General features: G+C 41.7%; 1 protein-coding gene across 2 annotated transcripts in view; it reads left to right on the top strand.

Annotated features, from left to right (window-relative positions):
* Pamr1 (peptidase domain containing associated with muscle regeneration 1) overlaps window positions 1-15,558 on the top strand; it is a 77,543-nt gene that overhangs the window by 56,754 nt on the left and 5,231 nt on the right. Inside the window, exons 7-9 of one of the 2 annotated variants that reach the window (XM_046454847.2) lie at window positions 8,812-8,862; window positions 11,556-11,768; window positions 13,464-13,530. In XM_046454847.2, the coding sequence (XP_046310803.1) occupies window positions 8,812-8,862; window positions 11,556-11,768; window positions 13,464-13,530 (331 nt within the window). The remainder of the gene's footprint in view (window positions 1-8,811; window positions 8,863-11,555; window positions 11,769-13,463; window positions 13,531-15,558) is intronic. The other variant, XM_046454853.2, reaches the window with a different exon arrangement.

Genomic DNA, 15,558 nt, shown 5'->3' with positions numbered 1-15,558 from the left:
CCATAGAACAAGCCTAATCTTAGCCCATTTTTAGTACAGGAAAGGGTCACATGTTGCATAGTTTCTGGCTACAACTTCCTGCAGTGAAGGCCTTTGGTGGTGGCAACTGGGGTGGTAAGGATTACTAAGTGCATCTTTTATGCCGGACATTGGGAAGAATCAAAGGACTTGGATGTGCCCAGCAGCCGAGGAACCTCAAATTGAAATAGAGTTGTGTAGCTCAGGCCATTTTTTTTCTTTTTTTTAGTTGTAGTTGGACACAATGCCTTTATTTATTTATTTATTTTTATGTGGTGCTGAGGATTGAACCCAGAGCCTCACGCGTGCCAGGCAAGCGCCCTATCACTGAGCCACAACCATTTCCATAGCGAACATTTCTTATATTTCAAAAAGTTAACTATGATTACCACAGGGGGACATTTCTTCCGGTAGTTGCCCTCTACCTTTCAGAGTTGCCCTCTACCCTGGAGCTGACTCAGAAACCTTCTGAGATTTGAAGAAACCCCAGGAACACTATTATTACCATAGCAGATATAGTAGGTGGAGAACCACTTAGGTATGTTACCTATCCTACCCATTCACTCTATCAAACAGGGATGTGCCAGGTTGACTGGGACCAAGGAATTAAATGACTAGAGCTTTCTGAAAAGTCGTCAAAGTTGACCTATCTCTTAGGCACAGGCAGTGTTAGCTATCCAATTAAATAGGCCATCCAAACACCGGAAAAGTAGTGGTCGAAAGACACAGTGTACCAGAGGCCCAAGACAATACTGATTAAGATCAAATAGCTAATTGTAAGCCTCAGCCTCCAAATTGCTGCCGGATGAATAAATAGCAGTGTGTGCAATCCAAGCATAATTTCACATGGGTAGTGTCTCATTCACACCCGCAGAGGGCTGGAAAGCAACACAGAGGCAGAATGCCATTGGCTGGAAAGGGATGAAAAGAGATTTCAGTGCAGATGACATCATCAGTGGGTGTCATTATTCCTCGTTGGTGAAGACCTTCTTTGAGTAAAAAAGTATTTGGTTTTGTCTAGATACAATTTGAACTCAAATATAGTTTGAACAGGAGAAAGTGAGGAAGAGTTAAAAGGCCATCTGAAGGTTGTCTCTGAGCACTGGCCTCATGTTCAATCAGGTTTCCAGAGAGGACAAAGCCCCAATGAGAAAGTTAATGCCTTTTCCAAACAGAACCAAAATTCTGTCACAAGTGGTTCCCTTGATTGTGGTGATGAGTGAGAATGAGTAGATCCCAAGAGTATGCTAAGAATAGAGACGAATGTCCCTCCGTCCCTGGCCCCTGCCACCAGCTCCATCATGGGGTGATGGGCTCCGTTGACTTTGGCCCTGTTTCCCTTGCTAATTCTCAGATAATCTTACAGCTCAGAAACTCAGCTCTTTCTAAAAAGGCAGAATAGGATCATGACTTACTTTTTCCGCTCAGCTGGTTATCAGGCTGACATGAATATTTCATTAACATACAATTTGCCAACAGAAATGTGTGCTTTTTACTCACAGTTTCGTAAATCGCTGCAAACCATCTCCAAAATCCAAGAGGACATAAGCAATCATAACTAGGTTAAAATTATTTAGAAGCAGAAATAGGACAATCCCAAAGAGAAGACCAGCAGATGGAATAGAGATTGAAAGAAAGCAAACACAGGCCCCTTTAGAGTTGCAAAGATTGTTAATTTTATTCTGAACTCTCCCTTGCTCTCCTGTGTCTAAGGGTGAGAACTGGGGAAATGTTGAACATTTCTTTTTTGTAAATTATAAAAATATTAATATGCTTTGTTACTAGATATTTCTAAAAACTAGATCCTTCCCCTTCTCATACAAAAAAAAAAGTGACTGGTCCTGTTTACGCTTGCACTATTCCAGTGTGTGCCAACTCAACTGACTCCTGCCCTCATGTTCCTTCAACCCTGTCTGAGACCTTCTCCAGCTGTGAAGACCCTCTGGCCTATGGACATCCCGGAGGCATGTAGAGTTAGTACTTATCCCATCATCCTTCAACAAAGGATTGATGGTGCTCCATAGGTGAGAACTGGTATCTTGCTCCTTGAGTGGGATAACAATGAGGCATGTCCCATTGTTTCCCAGAGTTGCTAAATGGCACTGATTCTCAGTTTCCCCCCAGTGATACCTTGCTTGATAACTTAAGAAATTCACGGTCTTTATTTTCCCTAGTCCACTGTTGGCCCTTCCTGGGATTGCCACCAAGATAAACTGCTTCCACTCAAAACCTAGTCTCACGTGCTACTGCTGGGGGAACTTAACCTCAAACACCTCTCTGAAAGTGTATTTCTTGAAGAGCTAACTTAGTAGAGCCTAGAGAGCTATGTTAGCCCTGGTTCTCCAGAGAAGTAGAACCAATAGGAGATTCATCTATGTATAGGCTCACCTGACTATGGAGGCTGAGAACCCCCATAACTGAGACGCAGGAGAGCTAGTAATTTGAAGGCTCTAATGTAGAGAGTCAGTGGTGTAGATTCCAGTTCAGGCATGAAGGCCTGGGAATCAGGAGTCCTGAGGACCGAGTGTGGATATCCTGCTCAGCCAGCCAAGCAGAGAGAGAACACAATGTTCCCTTCCTCCATCTCATCCCTTTGTTCTATTCAGGCCCTCAGTGAATTGCATGCTGCCTACCCACATTGGAGAGGGTAAGCCCTGTACTCATTATACCAGTTCAAACACTGGTCTCTTCTGGAAACACCTTGGGAGACATGTCCAGATATAATGCTGAGGCAGGTGTTGGGGAGCCCAGAATCTAGTCATGTTCTCCCAGAATATCAGCGATCACATTCAGCTAAATCACTATTTGGTGGCTTCTCTAAAGTTTTAGATAAATCTTTGATCAATGATGAATAACATAAATTTTAGGGGTTAGCCTTATCTGAAGGTTTCTCAAAGTATGAATCATCTGCATTGCTGATTAAAAAAAACAGTATTAGACTCAGGAATTTATATAATTCATATAATTTATATAATTTTATTCTGACCTCTCCTTTACTCTCCTGTGTCTAAGGGTGAATACTGGGGAAATGTTGGAATTTATAATCTGTATACACCCCTCCCCCTCCACACACACACCTCTTCTTTAGGGTCAGGGAGTGAGTGGAGATACCAGTGATGTTTGGAGAGAGCCAATAATAAAGATTTGTTTGAATGCTCATTTAGCCCATTTAGGCAGCAATTGGAGCATGGCTGCTTCCATCACGAAGAAGCATCTCTCTTCTAATTGTCTCATCTTTGGCTTTATGCCCTGATGTACTGGCCACACTGCCATAGCTTCACCATGTGCCCTGGTTGAGTGGTGATCTCTGTCTAGTGACTGAGGGAGAACACAAATGTGATAAAACTGGGAACTCCAATTCCAACAAGGCCCCTGTGGTTAATCTCAGCAGAAGCGTCTAGATTAGAACCTGGTTCCACTTCACCCGGCTTCCTATCTATAGATAAGTGGTTTTCTGTCACACAACACAGCAGGCTCAGACAGTTCAATCAATCACACCCAGGGACATCTTCACTGCAACCAAGGCCACAGTCAAATTTCACGCTTGACTAGTATTTGCTGAGACCCCCCCCTCCCTTACCCTATTTTAATTTATTTAAGGACTCTGTGATCACCTTTATTTTATTCCTTGGTTAGGGTCCTATCTTCTGATGTACTTTTAGAAGCACAGGTAAGAAAGGCACTAGTTAGGATAAATTAATGCTAATGAAAAACATTATGTACATTCCCCACCCCCACCCTGTGGGTTCTCTCTTTTTTTGGGTGTGTCAGAGTGAGTTGAGTCAGCCTGAGGAAATAAAACTGGATTTCTTATAATAACATTCCTTAAAATTCTAATTAAATGATGAGGAATTTATTTGATTAAGATTTATTTTTTGGACCAGGGATTGAACCCGGGGTGCTCAACCACTGAGCCACATCCCCAGCCTGTTTTATCTTTTTATTTTAAGACAAGGTCTCACTAAGTTGCTTAGGGCCTCACTAAGTTGCTGAAGCTGACTTTGAATTTGTGATCTTCCTGCCTCAGCCTCCTGAGCTGCTGGGATTACAGGTGTCACCACCATACCTGGCTGATTGAGAAAGATTGTCTGGTAAGATTCTGATCTGAGGAATAAGTTGCTGGAAGGAAAGTATCCAACCATTTTTGTCTATAACTGCCTACAGGAGGCCAAGGAAAGCCTTGAGATATCTAAAGTACTTTAGGGTAATCATCCTGGACCGATGTCACTTATATTTCTGGGTTTAAATGAAAAAGTCCTATGTTCAAGATAAAGAAAAACCTCTTCCCATGTCCTGTTCTGCCGGGAATAGAGGAGGTATTCATTAAACATTTCATGTGAAGGCAAAGGGATCAGTCAAATCAATAGGCAGCAGCACCTCCCCAGTCCTTCTCTGAAAGGTGGACATGCTGGCTTCCAAAAGGCAAAGCAGCAACTGGATTCTTTAGTTCCTAAGGGGTTATAAACAGCTCCTGTCTCCAAATATGATCTTACAGCTTGCAGACCTAAGTAAAAGGAGAAAACAAATATGCATGGGGTGGGGCTAGTGTATCATATTAAGATTTTAGATTCATTTAGGAAAATGTATCACTTTTATGGACGGGAATATACTGGTGAACAGAGATATCATGGAAAAAGACGTCTATTGTCTTTCCACAGCCAGAAGGTGTGTCCACTCCCTGGGTTAGGGATGAAGAATGTGGACTTCCTTTTGTCACATTCAATATTACTTTTCTGACTAGAGGGAACAGAGAAGCTAAATTATTAGTGTGCCCTGAAGAACCACTTTTCCTGAAGACATCTGCATGTTGATCTGATAGACTTTCTGAGGTCTCCATCGCCATGTCCCCTGCTCGCAGACCTCTGGACCTAGCCATCTCCACTTGGTGCCTTTGTAACAGGTATTGCTGTCACTGTTCCATTCAGGGGAGAAAAGGATAACATTTTATTTGCTTTAAATCATCTTAAATCCAACTCTAAGCCCCATAATTCAGGGAATCAAGAGAAATTCAATTTCAATCATTGTTGAGTCCTCTTTGGTACCCCAGGATTGTGAAAAGAGTCTTGTACATGGACCATGCCAAATCCTCAAGGAGACTCCTCTGATGGTAGATTCTGGTCTGCACTGTTTGCTCTGAGGAATCTCATTGCCTCAGATCACCTGTTCCCTTCAGGTACAGCAGATTGGCTGCTGTGGGGCTGGGCTGGAGCCCAGGAGCAAGCATGGAGACTGAGTGCAGTCTTAAGGACCAGCCTGTAGCTGCCTGGCCCAACAGCCTTCTCAAGGCTTCGTCACCACCCAGGAATGCTGAAAGGCATGTAGGCACCACATCCGGGCTGAGCCCACTGCCCCTCTGGGGCCTCATCACAGACACCAGTGCCATGGAGAAGAAACCTGAGAGGCCCTGATGCCCAGCTAAGAAATCGATAGAGCTTTGCTGGGTTAGTTTCTCCCCCAAACAGAACCTGAGTCAAGCCTATGGGCCCAGGCGATTCACTAAAGGGATTACTCCTGTGATTAACCAGCAAGGAGTTGAAGAATCAAGATAAGAAAGAGGAAGACATCAAGCAAGAATATTTTCAAGTAATCTTCTACTCAGCCCATCCCCCTTGGGGGTTCTGGGAATGTAAATCAAACCTCAAAGAACAGGGATTGGGTTCTTCTATTTCCACATATTGGCTACAGGTGAGCCTGGGGTGGGCATGGGAGGAGGACAGAACTCTAGGTATTGTTTTTAGCCCTCCCTCTGGATAAGCGGATGGCCATGCCCAAGGGCACCCTCTGAAGGCTGCAGGCCCCAGCTGTCACATGTCGAAGGTGAGGGATGGGTGACTTGTGAGTCTAAGGGGACGTGGCTAGGACACCAGTGATGGTGATGACAAGAGCCATCACAAAACCTTCACGTGAGCAGTCAGGTGTGAAATCACATGGGAAGTGAACTCACAGCGAACTCCCTCATTCCGTGGCCCTGGGAAAGAAAACAGGGAGAGAGAAGGCTTTCTTGAAATGCTTACTTGAAACAAGACCCCAGAGAAATGTACCTCTGATGACTGCTGTTGTTCATGCAGTGGCATGTGGGGGCATGCTAAACTTAGTGTGTTAATGTCCCCAGGCTGAGTTCCAAAAGTAACAGGGAAATGTGCTATTTATTACTAATCATGCAATCTTTTATTTAACAAAGCAGGAGTTTGGTGCTCCTTCAGGCCAGGGATGCAGATATTTTAAATTCTCAATTGGCTTTGCCTGAAAATATCCATCCCACTGAGGAGAAATGAAACCTAAAGTCCTTGAAAAATCAAACAGAAAGAATCATGAATCTGTTCAATGGGGAGATACAAAGGTTTCTAAAAAGAGAACACATAGGGGGGAAAATCATTTTGAAACCTATCCACAGGGAGGAGCTCTGATGAGATGCAGATAGTCTATGTACCCACCAGGTAGATGTCAACTGGGAGAGAGAAGGAAGGATGGAGAAAGTTTTAGAATTCTCTTCAAAAAACATCACAAGGGAGTATGCAAGCTTTGGAAAGTACAGAAAATGAAAGAGAAAGAATAACACTCAGGGGCTGTTTGATATAGGAATATAATTTTAAGGCTTTATTGTGTAAGATTAAACAAAATAAATGAACAGACACCCTGGTTGGTACCCAGAAGTCTGAATCAACACAGTTTTGGAAGTTCATCACGGGTAAACATTACCAAAAGCCCAGGAAATAGAGCGGAAGGCTGTGTTGTGCTTGAATAGGTCTAATAATGAGCTATTAAGATTTCTCTCTGGAGTGCTCTTTAAGGTGTATTAAATTTGGGGAACTGGCTTTTAAAGGCATTGAGTGCTTTGTAAACAAAGGCATATGAGGGAAAAGGAAACTTTGTGTTATTTCTGTGACTCCTCAAAACCAGCCCAGCCAGGTAAGTGTCATTATTTTGTTTTATAGTTAAGAAAAGCAATGGTTGGGGAGGTTTAATGGTTCCCAGCTCTTAGTTTCTTAAGTACAAGATTGAAAAACTTTCACTCTTTGTTTCTTCTACCCCTAACAACTATTTAATAAGTGCCTGCTGTTGTAGACTCTGGGGAACCAGATGAATATTTGAACTCATATCTATCTGATCCTAGAGGCCAGTATTTTTTCTACCAGAGTCTAGTTACAAGACTTATTTAAGAGATTTCATGCAAAATTGTATAATGTGATTATACAAAATATTAAAGAGATTTGCATGGACTGAGAGACAGTTGGACCAAAAAACAAGGCATAAAACACTGTATGCTAGATTTAGATGTTTAATGGAGAGCACTCAAAAATATTTTGTTTGATTTTTTAAAACAATAATAACCGGGGCTTGGGTTGTGGCTCAGCGGTAGAGCGCTTGCCTAGTATGTGTGAGGTCCTGGGTTCGATCCTCCACACCACATAAAAATAAATAAATGAATAAATAATAAATAAAATAAAGGTATTTTGTCCAACTATAACTAAAAAATAAAATATTTAAAAAATAATAAAAACAGAAACAACAATAAAAATGATAAAAAACAAACTTTTATGATTTTACTTTATGATTGTAAAACTTGAAAAAAAGTATAAAGAAGCAAAATCATTCTTAATGTTATCAGTAAAGATAATGACTACAATTGTTATTTTATTTAAATTTTCACTTTTTTGGGGACTAGAGATTTAACCTAGGGGTGCTTTACCACTGAGCTACATTGCTAGCCACCCCCCCCCCCTTCCCTTTTTAAAAATTTTGAGACAGGGTCTTGCTAAGTTAATTTGGGCCTCACTAAGTTGCTGAGCCAATGATCCTCCTGCCTCAGCCTTCTGAGTCTCTGGGATTACACGTGTGTGCCATCATGCCCAGCAATGACTGCAAGTATCGGAAAGTATGGTTTTCAAATCCCTTGGTCTGTCTCCACTTTGGTTGCTTTAAAACATTCCCATGTATCTATTTTTTCATTTTTGTCTGGTTTGGGGCTTTATGAATCTGTAGGTCAAATTCTTCCATGAGTACAGGAAAGTTTTCGTCTATTATCTCCTAGCACATTGTTTCTGACCATTGTCATCTCTCTTCCTCCTCCTCCATCTTCTTCTTCCTCTTCCCCTTCTTCTCCTTCTCCTCCTCCTCCTCTTCTTCTTCTTTTTCTTCTTCCTCCCTCCTGCTCTCCCTCCCTCCCTCTCCCCCCCCCACCTCCCTCTCCCCTCTGTCTCCTTTCCTGGAATGTTAATTATGTATTTCTTTACCTTCTCACTGTGTCCTATGAACCTCTTAGATTTTCGAGTACATTTTCACCTTCTTGTCTCTTTCAACTTCATTCTGAAAGTTTTCTTATAAGCTGTCTTTCAGTTCTATTTAGTTTACTATTAAATCCATCCACTGAGTTCTGTTACTAAATTTTTCAGTTTTTGATTTTTTTCTTAGGTTATTTTTTTTTTCCAGCATTTCTGGTTTTCTGCTGAAGTTCTCAATCTTGTCATTTATTGCTGGAATGTATTCAGTGGAGTTATTTATTTTTTGCATTTTTTTAATTCATTTTTTTCATTTATATATGACAGTGAAATGCGTTACCATTCTTATTACACATATAGAGCACCATTTTTCATATTCCTGGTTGTATACAAAGTATATTCTTAAGTAGTGTCAGATGACCACTTTGCTGGACCCTTTATAAATCTGATTCTGTTGTCTATATTTCCCTTGATTTTCAGCCGTAGTCTTGCCTTCTGTCTTTGTCAGTTGGGGCTGCTACAAGACAATACCGTAGACTGAGTGATTTAAACAACAAACATTTATTTCTCACAGTTCTGGAGGCTGGGAAGTCCAAGATCAAGGCGCTGGAAGATTCACTGTCTGGTGAGGGCTGCTTTCTGGTTCATAGATGGCTGTCTTCTTGCTGTATCCTCACATGGAGGAGGAGGGAGAGAGAACTCTCTGAGTTGCCTTCAATAAGGGCAAAAATCTCACACACCAGGGCTCCGTCCTCATGATCTGATGACTTCCCAAAGACTCCCTCTCCCTAATACCATGATATCGGGGCTTAGGATTTCGACATATGAATTTGAGGGGGAAACAAGCATTCAGTCCCCTGAACACTCCATTGGATCCTAACATAGAAGCATTACTTGCTCTATCCTAATGATGACATTCCACAAGCAATAACTTAAAACCAAATAATAGTTGTCATAGTTCTCCATTCTAAGATATTGAATTTAAGTTGTACAGAAATCTCGGTGTGAAAACAACACTTATGACCTGATTTCAAAAATGTCAAGTTATAAAATTGTATGCATTTAAGAATTGCAGATGTTTAGTGACATCCTTTACCCTTGAACAGAGGTATTTGTGTATTCCAAGTTAATTTCTCTTTAAGACTTCTTTTATAGCCTCCTGAGTGAGAGAAACAAAGGACCTGGATTGTCCTAAATCTTTATCTCCAAGGGCTCAAGAACTTTCCAAAGTTCCTAGTATTTAAGCCCACATTAAATACTGTGTGTGTGTGTGTGTGTGTGTGTGTGTTCCATGAGAACCCTGCTGTGGCAGCCCAGGGCATGGGAGACTAGCAAACCATGGAAGAGCTTCCTTTCAAGGGGAAGACAACCCCACTATCAGGCTCACCTATCAAAACCATCAGTAGAAAAGACTTATCTTTTGCTGAGGGTGATGTAGCTGCAGTCTCGTTCATTTTCTCCCAGTATTCCAGCAATGGCCTTAAATATCACCCAATCTTTTTTGACCACGAGCTGTAGTAAAGCTCAAAACAAATAAACAAGGACCTACACTTGAACTGCATAAATCATAGCCTCTCGATAGGCAACTGGCCATAGATTCAAACACTTGCCAGAGCCAGGCAGCCTGGTGAAGAATGCGCCTCCCAGGTGAACAGAGAGCCATTTCTCAGCTCCAGATGATTGTCGCTCTGGGGGAGGCAGGCTGGGAGACTGAAGATCTGAATTGTGTGAGAACCCAGTGAGACCTATTTTTGTGTGAATTCTCCCAAGTTTTATGTTGGCAACTAGTTCCATTATTTTAAACGTACAGGCAGGATACACTACGTTTTTTATTGTGGTCTCTGAGCCCCAGTGGTCACCCTCTGGGATATATGTTCAGACTGAATGCATCTACTAAAAGAAGCTGGCGCCATCACGGAGGTGACATGTACTGCTTCCTCTCCCTCCCCCTCCCATCAGAGAGGGATTCCTGAAAATACAAGCACTAGGGTTTTCTGAGACCACTTGAAGCATAAAAAAGCCACATTGCCCTCTTTATACCATTTTAGTATTTTAAACAGTCTCGCTCAGTGAGGTCCCTTTTTTTTAACACTTAAAATAGGAGTTTTGGATTCACCCACCAGGGAAATCACTCATATTACATAATCCCCAAAGCACACAGAGTGTTATTGATCATCTGCCACATGGGCTATGGATAATCCTAGAGGAGACAAACCAGTCAGTTGGCTAATTGCAGCAATCTTGCCAAGTTGCACCCGGTAAAGTTGTTTATTTTTAATTCTTGAATGTTTTAAAAGCGCTATTTAAAAGAAGATTCTTTTCTTGCCTGGAGACAAGCAAGTAAGTTGCTTGGAAGATAATTGGGACAGTTATGGGAAGGAAAGTACGTCAAATGCATAACTGCATTACACGAGAACTGTTTTATAGGAATGAGCCTGTGTCTTAGAAGAAATTATTAAAAAGAAACCAGGGAAAATGATAGATTAGTGCCCAAATTCAGTTGAATTCTTTGGAGGACTCACTCTCTTTCCTTAGACAGGTCATATTCAGTATTGTGCCATTATCTGTATGAGAAAAATATGTTACTTATCTATTAGAATTTTTGCAAATTAAACCTAAATCCTGTTCAGTGCTCAGAATGGCTGGGGATGCCTTTTTACTTTAAGTCATTAAGAATATTAAGAATATTAAGTATACAGATAAAAAGTTACATTTGGGCATCAGGGGGAATTTGTAATATTTTTGCAATGATATTGTCCTCTAGTAGTTTTAACTAAAACTTGAAACACTTTTTTCTTGATATGAAATACAAGATCTAAATTTATTTCATATATGTATTTTTGTTGTTAAGCAGTTCTACTTTTTTGTATACAACATAAATAGGAAACTGAACAGTCTAATTTAATTGCTCAAGCAATAGGAAATGAGGGAGATAATACAACACTGAAAACTAATAATGCCTGTATCCTGATCATAAAATCTAGGTGAAATATTTTTCTTGTCCAGTCTTGCCCAGCTCCTATAATTTGAAAAAAAAAAAAGAAGAAGATCATAAGAGTCAGATTTGTGTCAAAGTTGTTTACATTTAGAATGAAATATTTCTCCATCTAAGAATAAATCATTAAAACAAGGAAAGACGTGTCTAATACATGCATTTGCTATTATGAGATTTCTCTTGGTAAGTCTTTTGCGCACACTGTTAGCAGGCTTGTTATCACTGTATTTTTAAATTCAATGAAATAATGAAAAGATTCTATTCCAAAGTTAAATGACTCAGACTTTTAACAGTTCTTCTTTTCTCTTGTTTTTCACTTTTAGTCCTTGAAGAAAGAAACTGCTCAGATCTTGGGGGACCAGTCAATGGGTACAAGAAAATAACAGGAGGTCCTGGACTGCTCAATGGGCGATATGTAAAAATCGGCACTGTGGTGTCATTCTTTTGTAATAACTCCTATGTTCTTAGTGGGAATGAGAAAAGAACTTGCCAACAGAATGGAGAGTGGTCAGGGAAACAGCCCATCTGCATAAAAGGTAACTTATGGGTGTTTCAGGATCCTATAGGGGTAGATGGAGTTACTGTGCTTTTTGATAGCTTTAATGCATTATTTTAAGCCCCTGTGTGTGTGTGTGTTGGAGGGTGGGGGGGTCCCTTTCTCTCTTAAGTTTTCTCCAGAACCACATTATCTATTAGATTGGAAACCATCCCTAAAAATATTTGCTTCATTTTTCTGGACTTAGGGAAGACCTGCTTACTGTAATCACAGCATCTTGAGTTGATGGAGGAGAGTGACATAGTTATCAGAACAGTTCAGGAAAAAACAATAGGGCTGAGGTTTATATATGCAGATCCAAGGTCAAAACTGAATGGACTCATCTTCCCTGGCTGCCTATGTTGGGATCGGTGAGACCAGTTAAGATGTTTCAAGACAAACATAGTAGATCTTTGAACATTCAACAGACAGCTGTAGGAACTAAATGGATAGTTCAGGAAAAGGAGAGAGGGAATTTCTTGAAATAGAGATAATTGCATGAAGCAGGTAGAATTGGGGCCTGTCTGGAAAGCTGGGGAGGATTTGTAGATGTGAAGAGGAGTCGGGATGACATTTCAGATGGAAGACAGAGGGAAATTACAGAGGTGTAACTTACCAGGCATTGGTAAATGCAAAGGGAGGCAACCCAGGCAGTAAACTGCAAAATGTAAGTTGGAGCCAGAGAAATGAAATGTTATAGAGAGCGGTTGGAACCATTTCTGTTGCAGTGGGGGTGCATAGTTTCCAGCTGATTCTGGTTAACGGCACCTCTGTTTTGGGGGACAGTCACAATGATCTGGCTGTTTACTGGGAAGAAAAGCGTGTTCTTGTCCTAGATTATCCAGATAATTGCCTCAGTCCTCTACTTTCCCTTCTGGGTGTTTGTCAACAACCTGAATCATGGGAAAAGGAATGAAAGGGAATGATTTGTGAAAGGAATAAATCACTTTAGACTTTAGCCAGAAACGACTTTCATCCCCACCAGCATAGATTTCTGATGTTTTATTTCATTAAGTATGGGAACGGCGTTACATATGTCCTTGGAGATTTTTGTCAACTCTTCTCTTACAAATTAATACAACTAAAGTACTCTAAGTCGCTAATTGGACAAGTGTTGGCTGCTCTTGATTGGGAAAGTGAGATGGGAAGGACTCCTTTTCACTTGTGGAAAAAAAAAAAGGAGACTTCAGAAAAATTAAACTGAGCTTTGAGTTGTCTCCTAAAAATTTTTTGGGGTCCTTAATAGCGAGAAAGGACATGGAAAAAAATCAATTACACAAGACTTATCTATGATTGACATTGCTGCCTGGTTTTAAATGAGAACCTTCTAATTCCCAGTATGGGCTGTATATTAGGACTCCATTTGAATTTTATTCCATTCTGATCAAGTGTGCTAATGCTAGACGCATAAGCAGATAGTCCTATCTATTAATCGTCAAGGCCCCAAATCACCTAGGTGGAGGAGTTTTTCAGAGGCATCAGAGTTCTTCAGAGAAAGCTGTCAATTTAGGAGAAAGGCAGCATGCTTTTTTGCTAAGCGAACTATTCAAGCTTGGCTGACATGTCTTGCTTCTGAGTCTGGGGAATGAGTACTTGGTATCCAGAAAGAGGGTTAGGGATGGGTCTGAACTGAGCCATGTGAACAGTGAGTCTGAAAACAGATGATGCGACCCTGTCTGTTTTTTTTTTTTCCCAGCCTGCCGAGAGCCAAAGGTCTCAGACCTGGTGAGAAGGAGAGTTCTTCCAATGCAGGTCCAGTCAAGGTGAGACTGAAATACCTGCACTCTGTTAGGAAGGGTAATGGAGATTTCCTCTCCCATTCCCTTTCTCTACTTTGTGTTGGGGTTTCTTAGGGACATTTAGTGCTAAATGGTCATGAAAGAATAGGGCTTGTTCCCTGGAAGCTCATTAGCCAGCTGCCTTTGGCCAAGAGGTAGCAATGGTTGGAAGATGGACAAATTTTATTGGATCGTGGGAAAGTAGATGATTGGTGAGAAGCAAGACACTCAGATGGTCTTTGAGGAACTGGGTTGTCATATGTGAGTCTTCCCTAAATTACTGTGTATGCATTGTGGCAGCTTCTAGGTGCTAGCATCAGGAAGACCACCTTCCTAAACCCCAGCTGGCAGTCAGAGGTTCTTGTCATGGAGAGAGGGGATGGTGGAGTCCAGAAACTAGAGATGCATGGCCAGTCGCCATCAGGGATGTGAGCTCTGGAAGACAGAGGTGAAGACCACCTTGGGGGGCGGGGACAGTAGGCCCAGTTCTATTCATCTCTTTTTCACTGTGTCTGCTCCAATAAGGAAGGCTTCCTCTCTCTCCCCAAGCACAGTTCTGCTGTACGACTTTATTCTTGTGCCTCCTTTGGTCTGGAAACTTCTTCCACAGGATCCCATTGAGGCTCACTGCCTCCCTTCTTTCAGTTCTCTGCTCAGTTTTCACCTGACAGAGAGGCCTCCCTTGACTGTCCTTTTAAAACTAGCCAAGCTTACCACCCCCGACTGCCCACCGACTCCTTTACCTGGTGTTCTCTGGCCTTGTTCATCTCAGCTCCCTCTCTACCAGTTGTCTTGGTTTACGTGTTCAATTTCTGTCTCCCCATTCCAAATACAGAAGTTACAAGCACAGGGGCATTATGTGCTTTGTTCTAGTGCCTGAGACAGTGCCTGCCATGTGGAAGACACTCAATAAATATTTACTGAATGAATACATTGGAGTGACTGATAGTCAAGGGTTCCTGACCTGGTTCTGCCCCTGTTTAGTTCTAGGTATGCCTAGGAAAGTTCCTAAACTTGCTGAGCCTTTTATTTTTTTCCTTCTCTTGAAATGCAGGAATAATCATAGCAGTCTCTGGGAATTGTTGTAAGGATTAAATCCAACACGAATAGCTAACGCTTATTGCATGTTTTCTATGTAGAGCTGCTCTTCTGAGTACTTTACATGTCTTGGCTCATTGAATTCTCACTGTAGCCTCTGAGGAAGGCATTGTTCTTTTTATTACGGGTTTTTTATTACCGTTTTTATTATGGATGGGTAAACTGAGGCTCAGAGAAGTAAAGTAACTTGCCCCCGGTCACACTGCTAGAAGTGGCAAAACCAGGATATAAATTCAGCATCTGGCTCCAGGGTCTGCTCCCTTATGCACTAGACTAACTCTTAGCAAAGCACCTTGCACATACAAGCACCTGTTAAAGGCAGCTATTGTTAGGGTTAGTGATAATGAGTTCCAGTGACCAGGCTCGCCCTGGAGTGTTCCTTGGTGAGGATGCCCGTCAGCCTCTGACCCTTCCTCTTTCTCTCTCAAGTCTTTTCCTTTTAGGGAAGACATTTCCTTTGGAATGGTGGCAATGGAATTCAAACTCGGCCCTGTCTCCAGGTCTCTGTGATTCCCTGGGCTGGACTCTCCAATAAGTGGAATCCACCTGTTCTTCCCAAAGAGACATCCTGAGGAGGAACCCCTCTCAAAAAGAACACAGTTTTTAAGACAATTTTAATGGGAGGTTAGGTGGCAAAGTGCCTGCTGTCTCACGTAAATGAGAAGCAAACCTGAAATTTGGTTTTTCAGTATCTTTCTGGAAGGCAGGCTGCTGAAGTGGGGGGTGGGGGTTCTGCCTATCTCCAACAGCCAGGCTCACCTGGGGAGCCCCCAAAGGCAGTGTGAACCTTCAGTGGCCTAGAGATAAGCTTGTTAGCAAGTGCAGAAGCTCCCAGAATTACAGACCTGGTTAGAACCATAAAGGGATTTCAGCTTGTCACTCAGTGGGCACCAATATAAAACAAACACAAAGCAG

Source organism: Marmota monax, unplaced genomic scaffold (genome assembly GCF_021218885.2).
Source record: "Marmota monax isolate L192 unplaced genomic scaffold, Marmota_monax_Labrador192_F-V1.1 WCK01_AAM20220418_F8-fsc00047, whole genome shotgun sequence".
Classification (NCBI taxonomy): domain Eukaryota; kingdom Metazoa; phylum Chordata; class Mammalia; order Rodentia; family Sciuridae; genus Marmota; species Marmota monax.
Note: the sequence above shows the minus strand (reverse complement) of the source record. Positions and strands in the feature narration are given on the sequence as shown.